We start from the raw sequence: 25,061 nt of genomic DNA, 5'->3' as shown, positions 1-25,061 counted from the left end.
CCCCTTACTAATACATGTTAAAATAGCCTTTTGGCTACTAGAGGCCTCTATCATTCTCTATGGTATACACAGCCACAGACCTGCAACTACATGGGTAGAGTTGAGTGAGATTGCTAGTATATTCGTGATTTCTCACTGGTTATAATTCATATCAAAACGTTGAACTGGCTGTGGGCACCATGCATCATTGGGTGTTCAGCTGACTTGACAACAATAACATCGTAACTCTATCCAGGCAGGGGTGGTTCTTGCCGGAACTCGCAAATGCTTCCGACACAGTTTCCTGTATCACACTAGCTAGAACTTGTAATTATCTGAGTGGGTAGCTAGAAATCAGTTTTTTGTTCAGTTCGTGTTGGTGCAGCAATTGGTCCCATTCCTGTCTCTGTGTAGTTTGACTCGGAGGAGAGATGAGAGTAGAAGCAACGTTAATCATTGTGCTACACACCATACTGGTTACCCTGTTGGTCAGCTATGTTAGTGCTACGTTGTCCAGGACTGATGCCAAGAAGAAGGACTCCAAAACACAGGAGCCAGAGGTGAGGAAGAGGAGGATAGTGGTGATTTATGACGAGGACGAGTGGTGGCATCAGTATTTTGCATCCTGGAACCAGTGTATGTAACGGGCTCAATCAGCTATGCATATGGACGCTGGAGTTTAAGGGTTCTCACTAGGGCTCAGCCCATGTGTGTGGACTTTGTATTCTCCCCTACCCAGTTCTGATTTAAGTAAATGACCAGTATTGTAGAATAGACCACAATGAATTAATTATAGATATTGTCAGTGTTTATTTAGTTAGTCTCATCCCAGTTCCCACAGTTGCTGTGTCTTCCTCACAGCTCCACAATTCTGGCAACAAGACTACCAGGGTTGGGGTCAAATTGTAATTGAAGCCAGTCAATTCAGGAAGTGATTAGAAATTAAAATCCCAGAAACTGAACATCTTTAGAAATAGATGCCCTTTTTTCAATGATTGAATTGGAATTTCAGTTTACTTCCTGAATTGACAGCCTTCCAATTGAAATCGACCCCAACCTTGGAGACTACAGTTTGGTTGGTTCTACAACTACACATGCAAATAATTTTATCTTGTGTTTGTTTATTATTATATCAGACGTCCCAGGCAGAGCGGTCGGTGCTGGAGCGAGGTCTGGTTGTTACTGACCCTCAGTGGAAGGACATCGTAAAGGAGGAGAGGAGATACTGCCAACAGGCTGTGACTCAACACACGTTCCAAGGACCCGTACTGGGTTATATAACTCCTGTAAGTGCAGTGCTTGATTTGGGCTGGAGCTCACCGGAGCTGAGTTCCGGCATCACAAATGTTCTTCTGTTTGAGTTCCTGCACCTCTTATAAAAATGATTAGCTTATTGCAGAGTTCCTGCACCTAAATATAAACAGTACTGGCACACAAAATGAGTACCGGCACCTATTTCAGTCCAAGTCAGGCGCTGTGTAAGTCTCTAAAAGCAGGTTGGTGTGTTGTTTTAGAGTCTGGTTAAACCAGACTGAACGTTGCAGTCACCTTTGAACAACAGTGACACTTTATCCTTTACAGAAATGTTGCCAATTTTTGCCTGCAGGTTAGCCTGGAATCCAGAACCCGATTCACTAATATTCCACTCCTTGTACTCCATGTTTAGCATGGCAAGGAGTGGCATGATAACTCAATACAGACTGGTACCCAGGCTACCTGCAGGTACCATGTGTTTATCTGATTGGTTCTGATCACCCTGCTATTACTATTCAATGTCTGTGTATATAATAGTGGAACTATCATCTCACTACTGTTGTGTACGAGCTATATCTCATCAATAGGCTCCTTTTTTTTTAAAATCCATTATTTTACCAGGTCAGTTGACTGAGAACACGTTCTCATTTACAGCAACGACCTGGGGAATAGATACAGGGGAGAGGAGGGGGATGAATGAGTCAATTGTAAACTGGGGATTATCAGGTGGCCGTGATGGTTTGTTGGCCAGATTGGTAATATAGCCAGGACACCGGGGTTAACACCCCTACTCTTACGATAAGTGCCATGGGATCTTTAATGACCTCAGAGAGTCAGGACACCTGTTTAACGTCCCATCTGAAAGACAGCACCCTACACAGGGTAGTGTCCCCAATCACTGCCCTGGGGCATTGGGATATTTTTTAGACCAGAGGAAAGAGTGCTTCCTACTGGCCCTCCAACACCACTTCCAGCAGCATCTGGTCTCCCATCCAGGGACTGACCATGACCAGCCCTGCTTAGCTTCAGAAGCAAGCCAGCAGTGATATGCAGGGTGGAATGCGGCCTAGAATACATTTAGAATCAACTCTTCATATAGCCTTTCCCTTCTGGTTTATTTCTCTTCTCACGCTCCAGTGGAACTCTCATGGTTACGATGTTGCCAAGGTGTTCGGTTCCAAGCTGACCTCCGTGTCTCCGGTGTGGCTTCAGCTGAGACGGAGAGGACCGGAGAGCTTTCATATCACTGGTCTACATGATCATGACCCAGGTAATCTTTTCATGAACTAACCAGATTGATGCCAGACAAAGTTGTGATGTTGTCAGACAAAGTTGTGATGCCTAGGAAATGTGTACTAAGGACTTGTCAGAGTTGTAACAGACAGAAATGTGTACTAAGGACTTGACAGAGTTGTGATAGTCAGAAATGTGTACTAAGGACTTGACAGAGTTGTGACAGTCAGAAATGTGTACTAAGGACTTGACAGAGTTGTGATAGTCAGAAATGTGTACTAAGGGACTATATGGAAAATAAAGTTGTCTTTCAAAGACTCTCCTTCCTTTCTAGGTTGGGTAAAAGCTGTGCGGAAGGCAAACAAAAAAATCAAAATGCGTAAGTGTGTTAAACTCAGCTTCTGTTTAAATAAAAAATATATTTCCAGATGACCTCACTATGGTATCATTCAGTCACATCCAGTTCCAATGATCTAACTCTCCTCCTCTTGATCTAACTCTCCTCCTCTTGATCAAACTCTCCTCCTCTTGATCAAACTCTCCTCCTCTTGATCAAACTCTCCTCCTCTTGATCAAACTCTCCTCCTCTTGATCAAACTCTCCTCCTCTTGATCAAACTCTCCTCCCCCTGATCAAACTCTCCTCCCCCTGATCAAACTCTCCTCCTCTTGATCCAAACTCTCCTCCTCTTGATCCAAACTCTCCTCCTCTTGATCAAACTCTCCTCCTCTTGATCAAACTCTCCTCCTCTTGATCCAAACTCTTCTCCTCTTGATCAAACTCTTCTCCTCTTGATCAAACTCTCCTTCTCTTGATCAAACTCTTCTCCTCTTGATCAAACTCTCCTCCTCTTGATCAAACTCTCCTCCTCTTGATCAAACTCTCCTCCTCTTGATCAAACTCTTCTCCTCTTGATCAAACTCTTCTCCTCCTGATCAAACTCTTCTCCTCCTGATCAAACTCCTCCTGATCCAAACTCTTCTCCTCTCGATCAAACTCTCCTCCTCTCGATCAAACTCTTCTCCTCTTGATCAAACTCTCCTCCTCTTGATCCAAACTCTTCTCCTCTTGATCCAAACTCTCCTCCTCTTGATCCAAACTCTTCTCCTCTTGATCAAACTCTCCCCCTCTTGATTCAAACTCTCCTCCTCCATGTGACATGCCTGGATTTGAACCTTTTTATTTAAATATTTTTCATCAAACTGTCCCGTTTTGTTTCTATATCAGATGTTCCAGCACCATCCTCAGACAAATTATTTAATTTTTGGTGTAATTCTAATTTCTGGATAAGGCTTAAAATACAGGATAGAATCTTTCTCTGTCACATGATAACCAATCACAGGGCCCTCATCATCTGATGCTTCTCTTCTTCTCGCTCAGTTCCTCGCTTGTTATTTGACGGCTGGTCGTACCAGGACTATATGAGTGTTCTGGACAGTGAGGATGAGATCGAGGAGCTGGGGACTGAGATGGTGGACGTAGCTAAGGTAAGGAGGGGTATTTATGCTTTCTTTCAGACAAGGAGGAGACGGGGGTCAAACCCTGGTCTCTGGGGTACTAGACGAATCCCAGAGCTGACAAGGTACAAATCTGTCGTTCTGCCGCTGTTCCTAGGCCGTCATTGAAAATAAGAATTTGTTCTTAACTGACTTGCCTAGTTAAATAAAGATAAAATAAAAAGATATATAATATGTACATAATATATAATAATACTATATAATAATATATATAATAATAATATATTAATAATAATAATAATATATAATATATACAATATAATACTAATGCATTATAGTACATTTATATCACATATCAGTTGGCAAGTGAGACTGAAAACAATTTATCAACTGACAAAAAGTTGAATGTGTTATGTATTTTTTTTTTACGGTAAATATTCTCATATACAGTCGTATACCTCAAAGTGAATGTTTGTTACAGATGTTGACTTCCGCTGTTTACAACATAGGAGTGTATCCTGAATGACTAACATGTCAAATGTAAACGCCTAATTGTGTTCTGCCTTTGCAGACAGAAGGCTTTGATGGCTATACGCTGGAGCTGTGGAGTCAGCTGGGAGGGAACAAGAGAGGGTGAGTAACCCATGACACCGTGACCTGTCGTAGTCATGGTAATGACCCCTCTGAAGAGCTTAAAGTCAACTTCTACAACCGTGGTTTTGTATTGACTGTAAACACCTTTCCATTCAGGGAGCTGGTCCACATGATTACACACATCTGTGAGGCTCTTAAGGAGAAGAAGCTGGAATGTGTACTGGTCATTCCACCGGCCGTCACCCCAAGGTAGGTGATACAGATTCCACCGGCCGTCACACCAAGGTAGGTGATACAGATTCCACCGGCCGTCACACCAAGGTAGGTGATACAGATTCCACCGGCCGTCACACCAAGGTAGGTGATACAGATTCCACCGGCCGTCACACCAAGGTAGGTGATACAGATTCCACCGGCCGTCACACCAAGGTAGGTGATACAGATTCCACCAGCCGTCACACCAAGGTAGGTGGAACAGATTCCACCGGCCGTCACACCAAGGTAGGTGATACAGATTCCACCGGCCGTCACCCCAAGGTAGGTGATACAGATTCCACCAGCCGTCACCCCAAGGTAGGTGATACAGATTCCACCGGCCGTCACACCAAGGTAGGTGATAGATTCCACCGGCCGTCACACCAAGGTAGGTGATAGATTCCACCGGCCGTCACACCAAGGTAGGTGATACAGATTCCACCGGCCGTCACACCAAGGTAGGTGGAACAGATTCCACCGGCCGTCACACCAAGGTAGGTGGAACAGATTCCACCGTCACCCCAAGGTAGGTGGAACAGATTCCACTGGCCGTCACCCCAAGGTAGGTGATACAGATTCCACTGGCCGTCACACCAAGGTAGGTGGAACAGATTCCACCGTCACCCCAAGGTAGGTGGAACAGATTCCACTGGCCGTCACCCCAAGGTAGGTGATACAGATTCCACCAGCCGTCACACCAAGGTAGGTGATACAGATTCCACCAGCCGTCACACCAAGGTAGGTGATACAGATTCCACCAGCCGTCACACCAAGGTAGGTGGAACAGATTCCACCTGCCGTCACCCCAAGGTAGGTGGAACAGATTCCACCTGCCGTCACCCCAAGGTAGGTGATACAGATTCCACCGGCCATCACCCCAAGGTAGGTGGAACAGATTCCACCTGCCGTCACCCCAAGGTAGGTGATACAGATCATTAAAACACATAAAAGGAAGACGACAGCTGCTCTAGAATCACACGGGGTCACAGATACATTAACAGTCTGGCATCATCAAACTTTAACCATAACATTCAACCCTGGCAGACATTTGATAGTGTTAGTTTAACAGATCATCAACAGGTTTAATGTATCTAACATTCCCCGTGATCTTTTCTATCTTATCTCCACTTTTAGTACTTTTTAATTTACACTGAAAGTGTTTTTCCATCCCGAAAATACACTACACTCTTTTAACTTAGGCATCCTGAAAAAAATACTTAAGTCTGTCCGTTCAAGGATTTTAATCGCAGAAAAATCCCTGCAATACCATTACTACCATGTCTGATCCTGAGAGAGAGGAGTTGAATCTTTCTGTTGTGATCAGTTCAGGCCAGCCTGGGATGTTCGACAGAGAGCAGTTAGCTATAACATTTATTTTCTCCTTGTTTAATCCTTCTGTTGTGATCAGTTCAGGCCAGCCAGGGATGTTCGGCAGGGAGCAGTTTGAGCAGTTAGCTCCCGTAGTGGACGGATTCAGTCTAATGACCTACGACTTCTCCTCTGAACGGTAACATTTCCTTCTCACTGAAACAATCATATCCTTTTATTTAAAAAATACACTGCTCAAAAAAATAAAGGGAACACTTAAACAACACAATGTAACTCCAAGTCAATCACACTTCTGTGAAATCAAACTGTCCACTTAGGAAGCAACACTGATTGACAATACATTTCACATGCTGTTGTGCAAATGGAATAGACAAAAGGTGGAAATTATAGGCCATTAGTAAGACACCCCCAATAAAGGAATGGTTCTGCAGGTGGTGACCACAGACCACTTCTCAGTTCCTATGCTTCCTGGCTGATGTTTTGGTCACTTTTGAATGCTGGCGGTGCTTTCACTCTAGTGGTAGCATGAGACGGAGTCTACAACCCACACAAGTGGCTCAGGTAGTGCAGCTCATCCAGGATGGCACATCAATGCGAGCTGTGGCAAAAAGGTTTGCTGTGTCTGTCAGCGTAGTGTCCAGAGCATGGAGGCGCTACCAGGAGACAGGCCAGTACATCAGGAGACGTGGAGGAGGCCGTAGGAGGGCAACAACCCAGCAGCAGGACCGCTACCTCCGCCTTTGTGCAAGGAGGTGCACTGCCAGAGCCCTGCAAAATGACCTCCAGCAGGCCACAAATGTGCATGTGTCTGCTCAAACGGTCAGAAACAGACTCCATGAGGGTGGTATGAGGGCCCGACGTCCACAGGTGGGGGTTGTGCTTACAGCCCCCACCTGTGGATTTTTTTTGAGCAGTGTATATTATATTGGTAAAATGACCATCACTGAACATTTTGACAGATGTTATAGGCCACTCCCATTGTTCTTAGTATATCAATAAGTCAGGTTCTCTCTTCCCTCCTAGACCGGGCCCCAGCTCCCCTCTACCCTGGCTGAGAGAATGTGTCCTAGAGTTGTCCCCCAACAACCAATGGAGACACAAGATACTGCTGGGACTCAACCTGTATGGACTGGACTTCTCCACCTACGGAGCTGAACCACTGCTGGGGGGCAGGTAGGACACTCCTAATAAATACTTTATACTAGTAATCTATACAGAAGATTGTATCTCTGTCACTTCCAGGTCCCCCTTCAACCCCCTCTCTCGGTCACCTCCGGTCCACCTTCAACCCTCTCTCTCTGTCACTTCCAGGTCCCCTTCAACCCTCTCTCTCTCTCTGTCACTTCCAGGTCCCCTTTCAACCCTCTCTCTGTCACCTCCGGTTCCCCTTCAACCCTCTCTCTCTCTCTGTCACCTCCAGTCCCCCTTCAACCCTCTCTCTCTGTCACCTCCAGTCCCTTCAAACCTCTCTCTCTCTCTCTCTCTCTGTCACCTCCAGTCCCCCTTCAACCCTCTCTCTCTCTCTCTGTCTCACCTCCGGTCTCCTTCAACCCTCTCTCTCTCTCTCTCTGTCACCTCCGGTCCCCCTTCAACCCTCTCTCTCTCTCTCTCTCTCTGTCACCTCCAGTCCCCCTTCAACCCCCTCTCTCTCTCTCTGTCACCTCCAGTCCCCCTTCAACCCTCTCTCTCTCTCTCTGTCACCTCCAGTCCCCCTTCAACCCTCTCTCTCTCTGTCATCTCCAGTCCCCCTTCAACCCTCTCTCTCTCTCTGTCACCTCCAGTCCCCCTTCAACCCTCTCTCTCTCTCTCTGTCACCTCCAGTCCCCCTTCAACCCTCTCTCTCTCTTTGTCACCTCCAGTCCCCCTTCAACCCTCTCTCTCTCTCTCTCTCTCTGTCACCTCCAGTCCCCCTTCAACCCTCTCTCTCTCTCTCTCTGTCACCTCCGGTCCCCCTTCAACCCTCTCTCTCTGTCACCTCCGGTCCCCCTTCAACCCTCTCTCTCTGTCACCTCCGGTCCCCCTTCAACCCTCTCTCTCTGTCACCTCCGGTCCCCCTTCAACCCTCTCTCTCTCTGTCACCTCCGGTCCCCCTTCAACCCTCTCTCTCTCTCTCACCTCCAGGTTCCCTTCAACCCTCTCTCTCTGTCACCTCCAGTCTCCCTTCAACCCTCTCTCCTTTGTTTCCTGTAAAGGTTCATAGAGCTGTTGAAGGAGCTGAAGCCTCGACTACTATGGGATGAACAGGCTGAGGAGCACTACTTCAGCTACAAGAGGTACAGTTAGTCTACCAGATGATGGTATTAGGGGGACAGTTAGTCTACCAGATTATGGTATTAGGGGGACAGTTAGTCTACCAGATGATGGTATTAGGGGGACAGTTAGTCTACCAGATGATGGTATTAGGGGGACAGTTAGTCTACCAGATGATGGTATTAGGGGGACAGTTAGTCTACCAGATGATGGTATTAGGGGGACAGTTAGTCTACCAGATGATGGTATTAGGGGGACAGTTAGTCTACCAGATGATGGTATTAGGGGGACAGTTAGTCTACCAGATGATGGTATTAGGGGGACAGTTAGTCTACCAGATGATGGTATTAGGGGGACAGTTAGTCTACCAGATGATGGTATTAGGGGGACAGTTAGTCTACCAGATGATGGTATTAGGGGGACAGTTAGTCTACCAGATGATGGTATTAGGGGGACAGTTAGGCTACCAGATGATGGTATTAGGGGGACAGTTAGGCTACCAGATGATGGTATTAGGGGGACAGTTAGGCTACCAGATGATGGTATTAGGGGGACAGTTAGGCTACCAGATGATGGTATTAGGGGGACAGTTAGGCTACCAGATGATGGTATTAGGGGGACAGTTAGGCTACCAGATGATGGTATTAGGGGGACAGTTAGGCTACCAGATGATGGTATTAGGGGGACAGTTAGTCTACCAGATGATGGTATTAGGGGGACAGTTAGTCTACCAGATGATGGTATTAGGGGGACAGTTAGTCTACCAGATGATGGTATTAGGGGGACAGTTAGTCTACCAGATGATGGTATTAGGGGGACAGTTAGTCTACCAGATGATGGTATTAGGGGGACAGTTAGTCTACCAGATGATGGTATTAGGGGGACAGTTAGTCTACCAGATGATGGTATTAGGGGGACAGTTAGTCTACCAGATGATGGTATTAGGGGGACAGTTAGTCTACCAGATGATGGTATTAGGGGGACAGTTAGTCTACCAGATGATGGTATTAGGGGGACAGTTAGTCTACCAGATGATGGTATTAGGGGGACAGTTAGTCTACCAGATGATGGTATTAGGGGGACAGTTAGTCTACCAGATGATGGTATTAGGGGGACAGTTAGTCTACCAGATGATGGTATTAGGGGGACAGTTAGTCTACCAGATGATGGTATTAGGGGGACAGTTAGTCTACCAGATGATGGTATTAGGGGGACAGTTAGTCTACCAGATGATGGTATTAGGGGGACAGTTAGTCTACCAGATGATGGTATTAGGGGGACAGTTAGTCTACCAGATGATGGTATTAGGGGGACAGTTAGTCTACCAGATGATGGTATTAGGGGGACAGTTAGTCTACCAGATGATGGTATTAGGGGGACAGTTAGTCTACCAGATGATGGTATTAGGGGGACAGTTAGTCTACCAGATGATGGTATTAGGGGGACAGTTAGTCTACCAGATGATGGTATTAGGGGGACAGTTAGTCTACCAGATGATGGTATTAGGGGGACAGTTAGTCTACCAGATTATGGTATTAGGGGGACAGTTAGTCTACCAGATTATGGTATTAGGGGGACAGTTAGTCTACCAGATTATGGTATTCTTTAACTTCATTATGTCACGTAAAAAAACGATCATTCCTAGATTATGTGAAGTGCAGTTTCCATTCAGCACTCCTTTATTTACTGTCTTGGTGAAGAAGTGGGTCTTGTCTGATATCTTCACACCACAGTAACTCACTTTGTGTTCCACCTTCTAGGAGCAATGGAGTCAAGCATGTGGTGTATTACCCAACACTGAAGGTATGACCTTTTGACCTCCCTTTGATATACAGAATACATCAGACACCTGGACTTATTACACATCTTTTTACGTTACAGCCTTATTCTAAAATTAATTAAATTGTTGTTGTTTTTTACCTCAATCTACACACACTACCCCATCACGACAAAGCAAAAACAGGTTTTGATACATTTTAGCAAATTGATATATATATAAAAAACAAACATCACATTTACATAAGTATTCAGACCATTTACTCAGTACTTGGCACACCTGTATTTGGGGAGTTTCTCCCATTCTTCTCTGCAGATCCTCTCAAGCTCTGTCAGGTTGGATGGGGAGCATCGATGCACAGCTATTTTCAGGATCTGCAGAGATGTTCAAGTCCGGGCTCTGGCTGGGCCACTCAAGGACATTTAGAGACTTGTCCCAAAGCCACTTCGGCATTGTCTTGGCTGTGTGTTTAGGGTTGTTGTCCTGTTGGAAGGTGAAACTTCGTCCCAGTCTGAGGTCCTGAGCGCTCTGGAGCAGGTTTTCATCAAGGATATCTGTATCTCGATCCTGACTAGTCTCCCAGTCCTTGCTGCTGAAAAACACCCCCACAGCATGATGCTGCCACCACCATGCTTCACCGTAGGGATGGTGCCAGGTTTCCTCCAGACGTGGCATTTAGGCCAAAGAGTTCAATCTTGTTTCTCATGGTCAGAGTCATTTAGGTGCCTTTTTACTGAGGAGTGGCTTCCGTCTGGCCACTCTACCATAAAGGCCTGATTGGTGGAGTGCTGCAGAGATGGAAGAACCTTCCAGAAGGACAACCATCTCCACAGATGAACTCTAGGGAGGCGTCAAAGTGACCATCGGGTTCCTGGTCACCTCCCTGACCAAGGCCCTTCTCCCCCGATTGCTCAGTTTGGCCGGGCGTCCAGCTCTAGGAAGAGTCTTGGTGGTTCCAAACTTCTTCAATTTGAAGAATGATGGAGGCCTCTGTCTTCTTGGGGACCTTCAATGCCGCAGAAATGTTTTGGTACCCTTCCCCAGATCTGTGCCTCGACACAATCCTGTCTCGACACTCTACAGATAATTCCTTCGACCTCAAGGCTTGGTTTTATAGACAGGTGTGTGCCTTTCCAAATCATGTCCAATCAAATGAATTGACCACAGGTGAACTCCAATCAAGTTGTAGAAACATCTCAAGAATGATCAATGGAAACAGGATGCACCTGAGCTCAATTTCTAGTCTCATAAAAGGGTCTGAATACTTATTTAAATAAGGTATCTGTATTTTTTATTTTATACATTTGCTAACATTTCTAAAAACCTGTTTTTGCTTTGTCATATGTGTAGATTCAGGGGAGGGAAAGCATCAATTCTGAATATTTTCCAAATGCACTGCAGACGATTCTCAAAATAACCAGATAAATACACTGAAAGAGTATCATGGTACCACAGGTTTGAGTTGATTCATGATCAAACAACATTTTCCAGAAACACAGATCCTTTATAATGTATTGCCCTGTCTCTCTCTCTCTCTCTAGTCTCTCCACCAGCGGATCTCTTTAGCCACTGAGTTAGGTACAGGAATCTCCATGTGGGAACTGGGCCAGGGGCTGGACTATTTTTATGACCTGTTATGAGCCAATCAGAGTAAGAGACTCAAGCTCCTTTTTATTTTTTTGAGCAAATCGATAAACGGTAATATTTGCTGGGCACCAACCAAGCGAGGATTCTACCATTTATTTTGATGAATGACGTCTCTTATCTCAGGAAGAGTGATCATTGGAGACGGAGGCCGTGTTGTATGTGGAGTAAATGTGACGAGGGGTGACAAACTGAACTAAGGAACTCGAAGCTGCTAACGTGGCAAGAGCATCCATCAACGCAGTTTAACTGGGGGTTGGTGACAGGGTTATTATGGGGTGTGTCACACACACACACGAGGTGTTCATGTTTTTAAAAATGGTAAGATATGAAGTATTCTTCTACCATTTTAAGGACTGGTTTCCCGGACATAGATTAAGCCTACTGTAGTCCTACATCTGAGGATTCATGTTTGTCAGGTCTAAATCAGACACCAGTCTGCTGCAGGAATGTTGCTTTGACATGAAATAAAAAAAAAGGTACATTGTTCAGTGTTTGTTTTTAATATAAAAATGTAATCGACAATAGAAATGTACATACAGTGATACTTTTTCTAATACCTCACCGGTGGCTGTTGAATTAGGTTGTGTGTGGTAGCTACGCTAGTAGTACTACAAACCTCTGCTGTAGTAGACTGCAGGGTTGGCCTAAATTCCAGTCGATTCAGGAAGAGCACTGACAATTCAAATCTCTTCAAGGTCTAATTGGAATTTGGTTTACTTTCTGAAATGGAATTGCACCAACCCTGGTGTACAGTACATAAGACAGGAGTTGTCCTCATGGCCCAACTAAACTTCATATTATCACATTTGTACCCAGAACCTTTATTTGTCCTTGAAAGCACTAAACGTAAAGGAGGTCTACTTTGAGATTTTGCCTGCGACACCTGTATTTGAAAGGTTCAGTCTTCTTACTGTATGTATACTCTGATGAGCCCTGTCTGCTAAATCATATCCTGTTCATGTCAAAATAAGGCTGGGATTAAATCCGATCGCGCTTTGTGGGCAACGCACCTTTTTAAAAAGAGCCACGGAAGACGCAGATTGGCACGTTTTTCTGCTTATTAGAAAAACAGGTTTCAGTTTTGGAGGTTAAATCTGTTTATTCCCCATGAAGCCTATTTCACTTCCTGAAAATCCCCAGAATGAATCGAAGATTACATTTATTACAGATGTATTGAGTTGATGTTTTAGTTGTAATTTTACATCTAAAAAAGGTGTTTGGTGCAGTTTTTTCTCAAGTAAAAAGAAAAAAAATTGTGATTTGTTGTCTTATGTAAAAGTCGGAGCTGCTGGGCAGGTCTGTCTCACTGTTTATGCTATTGGATAGAGAACAATCACAGCAGCTGTTCACCCCGCGTTAGTGGGTAAATGGACATCGTCAAATCAAAACCCAACCTTCATTTATCCGTTGTGACACACAGATATTCCAAACTCCATTTTAGACGAGACCCACTTTATGACCAAAATGATCCGATTTACACCAACTCATATCGATGCCGAAATTGGCCATTTTCAAATGGATTCGTGGCTTTTCAAAGGCAGTAGCTCCTTTTAAAAAGGCAATATTCCCACGCATTCATGATAAACGCTGCATATGTCGATTCAATGGCAGATCACCTTTTTAAAAATGGCGCATAGCCGTCAAAGCACGATCGGATTGAATCCCGGCCCAGGGTTTTTTAAGCTTGGTCCCTACGTAGCTGAACAGAAGACATGTTACTTTCCATTACAGAGCATGATGAGGTTATTGACAGCGACTGACGTAGACTGCATGTTCTGTCCAGTCACCAGGTGTCTGTCGATCACGACATGCACGGCGTCCTCCTGACTAGCTGGAATAACAACAGAAATACATCAGGTTACATCTTTTGTTTTTTGCTCGAGACACAACACTTAACATCCACGTCAGTCATATTGATTGGCTTCCTGCCGCGTTAAAACATGACTTCCTCGTGTCGAGACATGAGACCAATTCAGATCTCATTCTGAAGTAGTGTTGAACATGGCAGGAAGCCAATCAATATGATCTACTGATAGGGTGGCAAAATTCCACTCACTCCACCCCCCCAAAAAAACAGGTTTGCCAGAAATTCTGGGTTGTAGTATTCTGAATGTATTGCCTACTCCTTCCTGATTCTGGGTTGTAGTATTCTGAATGTATTGCCTACTCCTTCCTAATTCTGGGACCGTTCCAAGTGGGATTTTGGTGGAAAGTTACCAGAATTTTTCAACCCTACTTATTGATAATTTTCCCAAAATCCTCTGCGATGTAGACGTCCTGGAACTGGTATTTTTGTTATCTCCCACACTCACCGGTGTACGATCCTCCGCTGTCCTTGACAAAGTCCTCCACGATCAGAGGCAGGTTGGCAAAGTCTGGGCTCCTCACCAACTCAAACACAGACGGCTGGGAAATAACACAACCAGGAGAATGGAAGTTGTATGAAACGAGTAACCATATATTTTCATGTAAAAATCAGGTTTATTATTGGCTTTCGTGAATTTAAAAAATGTAGTGTTATTCCCTGCCCCTTAGAGACTAACCCCAGTGAGACTGTAGCCAGTGAAGATCCACCTCTGTCCTTCTACGGCGCAGCACAGACCAGACACCCCTTGTCCTATAGCGCACACCGTCTCTGGTAGGTACAGACATGGTCGTGTCATGTAAATACAACAGCTCACAAACCACGCAAAACAATGTTTCACAATATTAGTTTCTTAAACATTTTGAGTCCAAGATTTAGCTGAGGCCTCTGTCGGATCTGGATCGCCGTGCGATAGAAATTTAAAAAGGTAATTTCGGATTGAGCCGACATATACATATTTGTTTACCATGAATGCAGTCTCCACCCAATGCAGGAGCATTACCTTTTAATTTGTATTGGGCTTTAGCGGATTGAATAGAGACCTAATCTGTGTTAGGGGATCTGTCCTGTAGAGATCTACACGAGAGACTACGGGATAGAGCACAGGGTAGGGTACTGACTCTGCTGCGAGGTGAAGTGTGTGAGGATACGTGCCAGAGAGCCACTGTGTGCCAGGTCAGTCAGCGCCCCAGGACAGTCTGGAATCAGCAGAGCTTGGTACCGAGCACCTGGAATATAGGGGACAGTCACGACATCGTCACGTGACCTTCGGGCAAAGTATTACGCCAAATATTTCCATTTGTATCTTAACAGTCAAATAACTGACCGCTCAATTACCGTGTAGCAATTGACATATTTTGGATATGAATGCGGCAAAGAAATATACGAAGGTTACAAACTTATGCATGTAATCTTACCGTCTATTGACTCCAACTTGGCTGGGGTCGCAAAAGACTTTTGGCTGAAGTCTTGGACCCATCTGGCTGTGGTTTCATCCACCCCGACAAAATCTATGGGCTTCCCCTGGAAATGACAAGACACCAACATCGTGTGTCTGTTTTTCTCTGTGTGTTTTTCTCTGTGTGTGTGTGTTTTTCTGTGTGTGTGTGTGTGTGTGTTTTTCTGTGTGTGTGTGTGTGTGTATCTCCGTGTGTTTCTTACCCCTGGTGTAGCAGTCTGCAGGTTGAACACTGAACTGCAGAGACAGAAGGCTTGATGGAACGACCGAGCAGACACTCCTGATGACAGGAGAGAGAGAACTTAAAACAGCAGGCTAGCTACTAAAGCAGCAGTATGAACCAGTCATGGTGATGAATGTACAATACGATAATGATTGTGTCAAACAAACAATCCGGGATAAGATAACAGCACAGCTACAAATTAGTAATATTTCCCTTTTTGACACAGAAAAGATACTGTAAAACATGACTAATATGGGTGCAATAGCTATCTAGTTGATTGAAAATATGACGACTCATTGTCGTCCGTCACATGACATAAGGTTACATTCAGCAGCGCTAGCTTGACGTGCTCGTATCGACAGAAGTGGAAGAAATGAAACGTTCATACCGTGTTTAAACGCCTTACCTTGTGAAGCTGCACTGGCCACAATTAGACAAGTGGGCTTAGAAGACATTTCAGTGGTTTACCGAGATCAAATCGGTTGGCTGCTACTTCAGACCACTGTTTAAAAAAAAAAAAAAAATGAAAACAGGAAGCGATCAGAGTTCAACTTCCTCTTCCTCTAGCCAATGACAGTTCAACAGCCGTTTTCACTCTGATCCAATTTCAAAATAAACGTCTAACGTACAGCAAGTGAAGTGAGCATAAAACGATGTGAATATCCTTTACAAAACCTCTGTATGTGTATACAGTACCAGTGAAAAGTTTGGACACACCTACTCATTCGAGGGTTTTAATTTATTTTTTATTATTTTCAACATTGTAAAACAATAGTGAAGACATCAAAACTATTAAATAACACATATGGAATCATGTAGTAACCAAAAAAAGTGTTAAACAAATCAAAATATTTGAGATTTGAGATTCTTTAAAGTTGCCACCCTTTGCCTTGATGACAGCTTTGCACACTTTCTCGAACAAACCAAGTTCACGTGTAAAATTCAGTTAAACTAAGTGAATAATGTTATTTAAGTTAGCCCAAGTCTACATTCATGTAAAGGTGAGTCCCAGACACAACTTTATCTGGACAAAGGCGATCCTGATCCCCACTGCTCCAATGATCTACAGTCGGCTCAGAATGAATTCCTCAAACTGACGCACCCTCCTTAATGGGGGAGGATGACAGGACAGAAATGGTGGCAGAAGTTGAATGTTGAACCTTTGTTGTACACATAGCCAGATGATATTGTGTCCTATTTTGCGCAAATATGCTGTCGGTGTGTTCGAAGCGTCGTCTCATCACAGCCGCACACCCAACCTAGTGTTGCGTACTGCTCCATTGAAAACGAATGACTTCTGCCAAAACCAAAGAGTTTGATGCATATTTGGGGGGGGGGGGGGGGGGGGGGGGGGTGATGGGAGTAGTGAGGTTTGTATGGAAGGATTTTATTTTATTATATTATAAATTCTGGGTTAGTTAACACTTCTTCGGGATCGGTGTCCTGTCCACGGTTGAGCTAACGTAGGCTAATGTGATTAGCATGAGGTTGTAAGTAACAAGAACATTTCCCAGGACACAGATATATCTGATATTGTCAGAAAGCTTAAATTCTTGTTAATCTAACTGCACTGTCCAATTTACAGTAGCTATTACAGTGAAATAATACCATGCTATTGTTTGAGGAGTGCACAATTTGGAACATGAAAACTGATTAATAAACAAATTAGGCACATTTGGGCAGTCTTGATAGATTTTTTTTTGCAGAAATCCAATGGTTCATTAGATCAGTATTTGTACATACACTGCTACCATCTAGTGACCAAAATCTAAATTGTACCTGGGCTGGAATAATACATTATGGCCTTTCTCTTGCATTTCAACGATGATTGTACAAAAAAAATACAAAAGAACAGTTGTTTTTTTCTTTGTATCTTTTACCAAATCTATTGTTATATTCTCCTACATTATTTTCACATTTCCACAAACTTCAAAGTGTTTCCTTTCAAATGGTACCAAGAATAAGCATGTCTTTGCTTCAGGGCCTGAGCTACAGGCAGCTAGATATTTGTATGTCATTTTAGGCAAAAATGTTTTTAAAAAGGGCGAAGTTTCAAGATAATATAGTGGTGTAGATAGGTCGTGACCGGTCTCACACTCCACTACAGTAGGTGGCGCTGTGGGCACCTGTCTGTTGGTTGCTGTTCGCCAATAAAACTTCAAGAAGAAGAAGCGTTAAAGCGTCTGGTGGTTATGAGCCGTAGGCGGCATCTACCCATGTAGAATAAGGTATATGTAGATTTGTTTTCAAACTTCATTAAACCAGCTCATATGACAGTGTCGAAGAAATAAGTTAAACTTTCTGATGATAATAACCTAGCTAACGGCCAGCAAAATTAGATTGTTAAGTTAACTGTTTGTCTGGGTTTAGTTAACTAAGGTCACTAACTTTAGTTTTGTAACAGCGTTTTATTTTACAAACGTTACTTGGCTTTTTCGATGAAAATAAATGTAGTCAGTTTATTTTGTTAGGTGAAACACTTTTCACGCAACTTCGATACCGAAGTGACTTTTTCGAAGCAGGTTTGGAGAATTTTACGCAGCAGGTTATGACGCCTCGATCACACCTACAGTGTGTTTTTGCGCGAAATGGCACGGAGCATCATCTGGATATATGTGCAACAAACGTTGCACAACATTCACCTTCTGCTACCAATTCTGTCCATCCCTGTACACATATTGTCGGCTCCCAAGTGGTGCAGAGGTCTAAGGCACTGCATCTCAGTGCTAGAAGTTTTACTACAGACCCTGGTTCGATCCTGGGCTGTATCACAACCGTCCGTGATAGGAAGTCCCATAGTGCGGCGCACAATTGGGGCGCCCAGCGTCGTCCGGGTTATGCAAGGGTTTGGCCGGGATAGATAAGAATTTAAATAAGAATAAATAAATAAGAATTTGTTCTTAACTGACTTGCCTAGTTAAAGGTAAAACATATATTTATTTTTAAAATATTTTCGATAAATCCAAGGTATGCACCACACAGAACGCACTGCCTCAGCAACACAGCGTTCTATTGGAAATGAATGTACTTCTGGTGTACCAGAACACAAACGCTGTCTGTGTGATCGAGGCGTAAAGACTGAGGTTAAGGTTAGAGAAAATGCCCTCATAACCTGCTACGAAAATCACTTTGTATCGAAGTGGCGTTAAAAGTGTGTCCTGCTTGTTAGTAAGAAGTTCGGGGGATGTTGGCTAGCTAGCTAGCTAAGTGTTTGTTTGGATCCCAAGTGACTCTCGCTTGGCTTGATTCGATTTCCTAGATGATGTAACGAACAAGACTTGTTGCTAGGCAACTAAAATCAGCTTGGCGTAACCGAGAAACGACGACTACAACAACAGACGGTGTTGGCTACTACAGCCGATCGAGGACAAAAAGGATTACGTCCCAAATGTCTCCCTAGATAGGGCACTACTTTTGGAGCCCTGTCGGCCGTGGTCTAAAGTAGTGCCCTACATAGATAGGCATTTGGGACCTGTAACCCCTAACGTTACCCTGACCTCTGTAAGAAATTGTAATAGATACTGGAAACTAGTAATAACAACATTTCAACATAAGCCATCTTTTATACAAAATACACATACTCCTCATTTCTCTTGGACATATGCTGGACTCATTAAGACACCAACTACAGACACACACAATTCCCCTCCCCCACAGACACACACAACTCAGGGTTGGAGCTCAAGACAAAGAGCTATCTCAGGAACCAATGGAACGTTGACATCAGGCCTGTTCAGGACTACCCAAGACCCAGATCGACCAATCGGAAGGCCAGACTTCCAGATCAACCTACTTTGCTTGTTGTCTATATAAAACTGTACAACTGCTCAAACTACCTCTTTCCGGACGATTCCATACGAGTCAGACAGAAAGAGCCTTGCTGCAAGATTTTACTAAGATGTCTTTACATGAGATTAAACGGCCTTATTACAAAATTATCCACCTCGTCCTTATGTCTCCTCTTGTTCTCCTGTCTCCAGTAAACGTTTTATCAACACCTCTCCATGGCTGCCTGTCTGTGGAACAGATTTAGCTAGCTCACTACTCACAAAGTTACACACTGCTTTGGCTCTTGACCAGATGCATGGGAGGAGAGCAGGGAGCATGATACTACTGTCACGCTATCTTACTCATCTACATGTAGCGGTTTAGCTTCCGTCCCTCTCCTCGCCCCAACCTGGGCTTGAACCAGGGACCCTCTGCACACATCGACAACAGCCACGCTCGAAGCATCGTTACCCATCGCGCCCCAAAAGCCGCGGCTCTTGCAGAGCAAAGGGGAACAACTACTTCAAGGTCTCAGAGCGAGTGACGTCACTGATTGAAACGCTATTAGCGCGCACCACCGCTAACTAGCTAGCCATTTCACATCGGTTACATACACAAAGGCTCATTTTCCAGAAGATAATGAAGTTGACAGAGACTGGGGGCTGAAGCATCCTAATGTTGTGCCACTACTATTTAACTACTCTGTACTTCTGTTTCAGGGAGGACTAGCAAGAGGAGAAGACTAAAGAAATCATCCTGAGAGAAACTCAACGTGACCGTTAACAGAAGTCCATTATGAAGCAGAGGACCTTGTTTCTCATCTCAAAATGACGATACATTTCAATCTGTTCAGTATGGCTACCAGCAGGACTGACATGCTGAGGAATAACACAGCCTGTGTTCCTGAACACTGATACTAGGACTTGGATTAAATGTTTTAATCTGAACTGAAGGTCCGCATCTAAAAACTCACAGATTTGGGTAGAACCAAAGTGAGGAAGGTGACGGTGGAAAGGTAGGTGGCCATCAAAGCGGAGGATCGTGGAGGTCATCAAAGCGGAGGGTCGTGGAGGTGAAGGCCATCAAAGCGGAGGGTCGTGGAGGTCATCAAAGCGGAGGGTCGTGGAGGTGAGGGCCATCAAAGCGGAGGGTCGTGGAGGTCATCAAAGCGGAGGGTCGTGGAGGTCATCAAAGCGGAGGGTCGTGGAGGTGAAGGCCATCAAAGCGGAGGGTCGTGAAGGTGAGGGCCATCAAAGCGGAGGGTCGTGAAGGCCATCAAAGCGGAGGGTTGTGGAGGTGAGGGCCATCAAAGCGGAGGGTCGTGAAGGCCATCAAAGCGGAGGGTTGTGGAGGTGAAGGTCATCAAAGCGGAGGGTCGTGGAGGTGAAGGTCATCAAAGCGGAGGGTCGTGGAGGTGAGGGCCATCAAAGCGGAGGGTCGTGGCGGTGAAGGCCATCAAAGCGGAGGGTCGTGAAGGTCATCAAAGCGGAGGGTCGTGAAGGTGAAGGCCATCAAAGCGGAGGGTCGTGAAGGTGAAGGTCATCAAAGCGGAGGGTCGTGGAGGTGAGGGCCATCAAAGCGGAGGGTCGTGAAGGTGAAGGCCATCAAAGCGGAGGGTCGTAACGGTGAGGGCCATCAAAGCGGAGGGTCGTGAAGGTCATCAAAGCGGAGGGTCGTGAAGGTGAAGGCCATCAAAGTGGAGGGTCGTGGCGGTGAGGGCCATCAAAGCAGAGGGTCGTGGCGGTGAGGGCCATCAAAGCGGAGGGTCGTGGCGGTGAGGGCCATCAAAGCGGAGGGTCCTGAAGGTGAGGGCCATCAAAGCGGAGGGTTGTGGAGGTGAAGGTCATCAAAGCGGAGGGTCGTGGCGATGAGGGCCATCAAAGCGGAGGGTCGTGGAGGCCATCAAAGCGGAGGGTCGTGGAGGTGAAGGTCATCAAAGCGGAGGGTCGTGGCGATGAGGGCCATCAAAGCGGAGGGTCGTGGAGGCCATCAAAGCGGAGGGTCGTGGAGGTGAAGGTCATCAAAGTGGAGGGTCGTGGAGGTGAGGGCCATCAAAGCGGAGGGTCGTGGAGGTGAAGGTCATCAAAGCGGAGGGTTGTGGAGGTGAAGGTCATCAAAGCGGAGGGTCGTGGCGATGAGGGCCATCAAAGCGGAGGGTCGTGGAGGCCATCAAAGCGGAGGGTCGTGGAGGTGAAGGTCATCAAAGTGGAGGGTCGTGGAGGTGAGGGCCATCAAAGCGGAGGGTCGTGGAGGTGAAGGTCATCAAAGTGGAGGGTCGTGGAGGTGAGGGCCATCAAAGCGGAGGGTTGTGGGGGTCATCAAAGCGGAGGGTCGTGGAGGTGAAGGCCATCAAAGCGGAGGGTCGTGGAGGTGAGGGCCATCAAAGCGGAGGGTTGTGGGGGTCATCAAAGCGGAGGGTCGTGGAGGTCATCAAAGCGGAGGGTCGTGAGGTGAAGGTCATCAAAGTGGAGGGTCGTGAAGGCCATCAAAGCGGAGGGTCGTGAGGTGAAGGTCATCAAAGTGGAGGGTCGTGGAGGTCATCAAAGCAGAGGGTCGTGAGGTGAAGGTCATCAAAGTGGAGGGTCGTGAAGGCCATCAAAGCGGAGGGTCGTGGGGGTCATCAAAGCGGAGGGTCGTGTGGCTCATCAAAGCGGAGGGTCGTGGAGGTGAAGGTCATCAAAGTGGAGGGTCGTGGCGGTGAGGTCATCAAAGCGGAGGGTCGTGACGGTGAGGTCATCAAAGCGGAGGGTCGTGAAGGCCATCAAAGCGGAGGGTCGTGGCGGTGAGGTCATCAAAGCGGAGGGTCGTGAAGGTGAAGGCCATCAAAGCAGAGGGTCGTGAGGTGAAGGCCATCAAAGCGGAGGGTCGTGAAGGCCATCAAAGCGGAGGGTCGTGGCGGTGAGGTCATCAAAGCAGAGGGTCGTGAAGGTGAAGGCCATCAAAGCGGAGGGTCGTGGCGGTGAGGTCATCAAAGCGGAGGGTCGTGAAGGTGAAGGCCATCAAAGCAGAGGGTCGTGGAGGTCATCAAAGCGGAGGGTCGTGGAGGTCATCAAAGCGGAGGGTCGTGGCGGTGAGGTCATCAAAGCGGAGGGTCGTGGAGGTGAAGGTCATCAAAGCGGAGGGTAGTGGAGGTCATCAAAGCGGAGGGTCGTGGGGGTGAAGGCCATCAAAGTGGAGGGTCGTGAGGGTCATCAAAGCGGAGGGTCGTGGCGGTGAGGGCCATCAAAGCGGAGGGTCGTGGAGGTGAAGGTCATCAAAGTGGAGGGTCGTGGAGGTGAAGGTCATCAAAGTGGAGGGTCGTGGAGGTGAGGGCCATCAAAGCGGAGGGTCGTGGAGGTCATCAAAGCGGAGGGTCGTGGCGGTGAAGGCCATCAGCGGAGGGTCGTGGCGGTGAAGGCCATCAGCGGAGGGTCGTGGCTGTGTCACTACAGGTCAAATACCTGTGACTGGCAAAGGAGCGAAGACGGGAAAGGAACCAAAGAGTAAAAGCCAGAGGGGCCTTTTGAAGTTCATCCCAGCCGAGGGCCAGAGAAGGAGGTGGCAGCCGAGGGCCAGAGAAGGAGGTGGCAGCCGAGGGCCAGAGAAGGAGGTGGCAGCCGAGGGCCAGAGAAGGAGGTGCCAGCCCGAGTGCCTAAGAAGGAGGTGCCAGCCGAGGGCCAGAGAAGGAGGTGGCAGCCGAGGGCCAGAGAAGGAGGTGCCAGCCGAGGGCCAGAGAAGGAGGTGCCAGCCGAGGGCCAGAGAAGGAGGTGCCAGCCGAGGGCCAGAGAAGGAGGTGCCAGCCGAGGGCCAGAGAAGGAGGTGGCAGCCCGAGGGCCAGAGAAGGAGGTGGCAGCCGAGGGCCAGAGAAGGAGGTGCCAGCCGAGGGCCAGAGAAGGAGGTGGCAGCCCGAGGGCCAGAGAAGGAGGTGGCAGCCCGAGGGCCAGAGAAGGAGGTGGCAGGCCGAGGGCCAGAGAAGGAGGTGGCAGCCCGAGGGCCAGAGAAGGAGGTGGCAGCCCGAGGGCCAGAGAAGGAGGTGCCAGCCGAGGGCCAGAGAAGGAGGTGCCAGCCCGAGGGCCAGAGAAGGAGGTGGCAGCCGAGGGCCAGAGGAGGAGATGGCAGCCGAGGGCCAGAGAAGGAGGTGGCAGCCGAGGGCCAGAGAAGGAGGTGGCAGCCGAGGGCCAGAGAAGGAGGTGCCAACCGAGGGCCAGAGAAGGAGGTGCCAGCCGAGGGCCAGAGAAGGAGGTGCCAGCCGAGGGCCAGAGAAGGAGGTGCCAGCCCGAGGCTGTGATTGTGTCAAGCTCATCCCAGCTGCAGGTGTCCTGGGCTAGGTAGCCAGACCTAACCCAGAGATGCTCCAGACCAACAACAACTCGCTGGTCCTGCTGACCTATGACCTGTGTGTCAACTCCTTAAGTGAGCTGCTCAGGGCAGCGCCCGTCATCCAGCTAGTGCTGTTCATGTACGTACATGATTGGTTTTGTAGCCCGTTAATGATTCAAATGTTTATTTGACTTTAATAGCTAGTTATTTTTTATTTTGTCGTTTTTGAAAATGTTCCAAAATCTTTCCCAATAACAATCAGGTCTTACTTACATTGTTTATAATTACTGTAATGTTGTTTAGGCCTAAGTGTGATTAATAATCTGTGTGTTCCAGCATCTAGGACATAGCCTGGCTGTTCGACGTGATCATCATTCTGCTGATGATGTTTAACACGTCCGTGTTCCAGGTCGGTCTGGTCGCTCTGCTACTGGAGAGGTTTAAAGGCTTACTGATGCTGTGTGCCATCTACCTCACCCTCAGCATCTCCTTTCACTGCTCGGTAGTGGTACGTACGGACACACAGAGAGAGAGAGAGAGAGGGGGGGGCGTAGGAGGGACAGGATTCTAACTCTCATCAGAAATAATACATGATGTGTACAGATGTAGTTGTAAACATGGATCATGTTTTGATGTTTCCTCTAGAGCCTGAGATGGCTGGAGTCCAACAGTTTGACCTGGACAAACGGCCTACAGGTTCTCTCTGTCTTCCAGAGGGTTGGTATGTTTGAAGAGAAAGACCTGCTCTCAGTACCACTTAGGTTTATTCAGCTGTACTTTTTTGAAGCTTGATAAGTGGTTGCTTCTTTTCACAAGCCTACTTAACTGACAAACATGTTTGTTAACTTTGTGACGCGTCTTAGGCATTAGCACTGGCAAATGGTTGCTTTTACACTGCTCAAAAAAATAAAGGGAACACTTAAAACAACACAATGTAACTCCAAGTCAATCACACTTCTGTGAAATCAAACTGTCCAATTAGGAAGCAACACTGATTGACAATAAATTTCACATGCTGTTGTGCAAATGGAATAGACAACAGGTGGAAATTATAGGCAATTAGCAAGACACCCCCAATAAAGGAGTGATTCTGCAGGTGGTGACCACAGACCACTTCTCAGTTCCTATGCTTCCTGGCTGATGTTTTGGTCACTTTTGAATGCTGGCGGTGCTCTCACTCTAGTGGTAGCATGAGACGGAGTCTACAACCCACACAAGTGGCTCAGGTAGTGCAGTTCATCCAGGATGGCACATCAATGCGAGCTGTGGCAAAAAGGTTTGCTGTGTCTGTCAGCGTAGTGTCCAGAGCATGGAGGCGCTACCAGGAGACAGACCAGTACATCAGGAGACGTGGAGGAGGCCGTAGGAGGGCAACAACCCAGCAGCAGGACCGCTACCGCCACCTTTGTGCAAGGAGGTGCACTGCCAGCGCCCTGCAAAATGACCTCCAGCAGGCCACAAATGTGCATGTGTCTGCTCAAACGGTCAGAAACAGACTCCATGAGGGTGGTATGAGGGCCCGACGTCCACAGGTGGGGGTTGTGCTCACAGCCCAGCACCGTGCAGGACGTTTGGCATTTGCCAGAGAACACCAAGATTGGCAAATTCGCCACTGGCGCCCTGTGCTCTTCACAGATGAAAGCAGGTTCACACTGAGCACATGTGACAGACGT

General features: G+C 46.7%; 3 protein-coding genes across 4 annotated transcripts; 2 read left to right on the top strand and 1 right to left on the bottom strand.

The window, feature by feature from the left end:
• Positions 1-51: 51 nt before the first annotated feature.
• chid1 (chitinase domain containing 1) lies at positions 52-12,259 on the top strand. The gene is made up of 12 exons (XM_055933032.1): positions 52-539; positions 1,116-1,265; positions 2,371-2,503; positions 2,801-2,845; positions 3,847-3,953; positions 4,495-4,556; positions 4,674-4,766; positions 6,181-6,279; positions 7,125-7,274; positions 8,294-8,374; positions 10,112-10,154; positions 11,670-12,259. The coding sequence occupies exons 1-12, from the start codon at positions 411-413 to the stop codon at positions 11,766-11,768; spliced, it is 1,191 nt and encodes a 396-aa protein (XP_055789007.1). The 5' UTR covers positions 52-410; the 3' UTR covers positions 11,769-12,259.
• On the bottom strand, positions 12,255-15,854 carry gatd1 (glutamine amidotransferase class 1 domain containing 1). Of its 2 annotated transcripts, XM_055933033.1 has the most exons (7): positions 15,728-15,854; positions 15,302-15,378; positions 15,058-15,163; positions 14,761-14,868; positions 14,319-14,410; positions 14,088-14,181; positions 12,255-13,606 (listed from the first exon to the last, which is right to left on the bottom strand). In XM_055933033.1, the coding sequence occupies exons 1-7, from the start codon at positions 15,774-15,776 to the stop codon at positions 13,491-13,493; spliced, it is 642 nt and encodes a 213-aa protein (XP_055789008.1). In that variant the 5' UTR covers positions 15,777-15,854; the 3' UTR covers positions 12,255-13,490. The 2 variants fall into 2 exon arrangements, with proteins under 2 accessions (XP_055789008.1, XP_055789009.1); XM_055933034.1 differs by lacking the exon at positions 14,761-14,868.
• Positions 15,855-21,223: 5,369 nt separating this feature from the next.
• Positions 21,224-24,778, top strand: LOC129862932 (ribosome-binding protein 1-like). Its single transcript, XM_055935036.1, has 6 exons — positions 21,224-21,279; positions 21,656-21,871; positions 21,963-22,211; positions 22,486-23,527; positions 23,725-23,896; positions 24,034-24,778. Exons 1-4 carry the CDS (start codon positions 21,224-21,226, stop codon positions 23,354-23,356), a joined length of 1,392 nt encoding a protein of 463 aa, XP_055791011.1. The 3' UTR covers positions 23,357-23,527; positions 23,725-23,896; positions 24,034-24,778.
• Positions 24,779-25,061: the final 283 nt, after the last annotated feature.

This window comes from Salvelinus fontinalis, chromosome 9, assembly GCF_029448725.1.
Source record: "Salvelinus fontinalis isolate EN_2023a chromosome 9, ASM2944872v1, whole genome shotgun sequence".
Classification (NCBI taxonomy): domain Eukaryota; kingdom Metazoa; phylum Chordata; class Actinopteri; order Salmoniformes; family Salmonidae; genus Salvelinus; species Salvelinus fontinalis.
Note: the sequence above shows the minus strand (reverse complement) of the source record. Positions and strands in the feature narration are given on the sequence as shown.

What these genes read in the sequence shown, in the direction of transcription:
- gatd1 (XM_055933033.1), bottom strand. Translation starts at nt 15,776, where the DNA reads ATGTCTTCTAAGCCCACTTGTCTAATTGTGGCCAGTGCAGCTTCACAA. An exon ending in CTGGCTACAGTCTCACTGGG is followed by an intron (nt 14,182 to 14,318) that starts GTTAGTCTCTAA and finishes GTTATTTCCCAG; the next exon opens with CCGTCTGTGTTTGAGTTGGT. An exon ending in CAGCGGAGGATCGTACACCG is followed by an intron (nt 13,607 to 14,087) that starts GTGAGTGTGGGA and finishes TTGTTATTCCAG; the next exon opens with CTAGTCAGGAGGACGCCGTG.
- LOC129862932 (XM_055935036.1), top strand. Translation starts at nt 21,224, where the DNA reads ATGAGGGCCATCAAAGCGGAGGGTCGTGGAGGCCATCAAAGCGGAGGG. An exon ending in CAAAGCGGAGGGTCGTGGAG is followed by an intron (nt 21,280 to 21,655) that starts GTGAAGGTCATC and finishes CGTGAGGTGAAG; the next exon opens with GTCATCAAAGTGGAGGGTCG. An exon ending in GAAGGTCATCAAAGCGGAGG is followed by an intron (nt 22,212 to 22,485) that starts GTAGTGGAGGTC and finishes GTGGCGGTGAAG; the next exon opens with GCCATCAGCGGAGGGTCGTG.
- chid1 (XM_055933032.1), top strand. Translation starts at nt 411, where the DNA reads ATGAGAGTAGAAGCAACGTTAATCATTGTGCTACACACCATACTGGTT. An exon ending in TCTACATGATCATGACCCAG is followed by an intron (nt 2,504 to 2,800) that starts GTAATCTTTTCA and finishes CTTCCTTTCTAG; the next exon opens with GTTGGGTAAAAGCTGTGCGG. An exon ending in CCACCGGCCGTCACCCCAAG is followed by an intron (nt 4,767 to 6,180) that starts GTAGGTGATACA and finishes TGTTGTGATCAG; the next exon opens with TTCAGGCCAGCCAGGGATGT.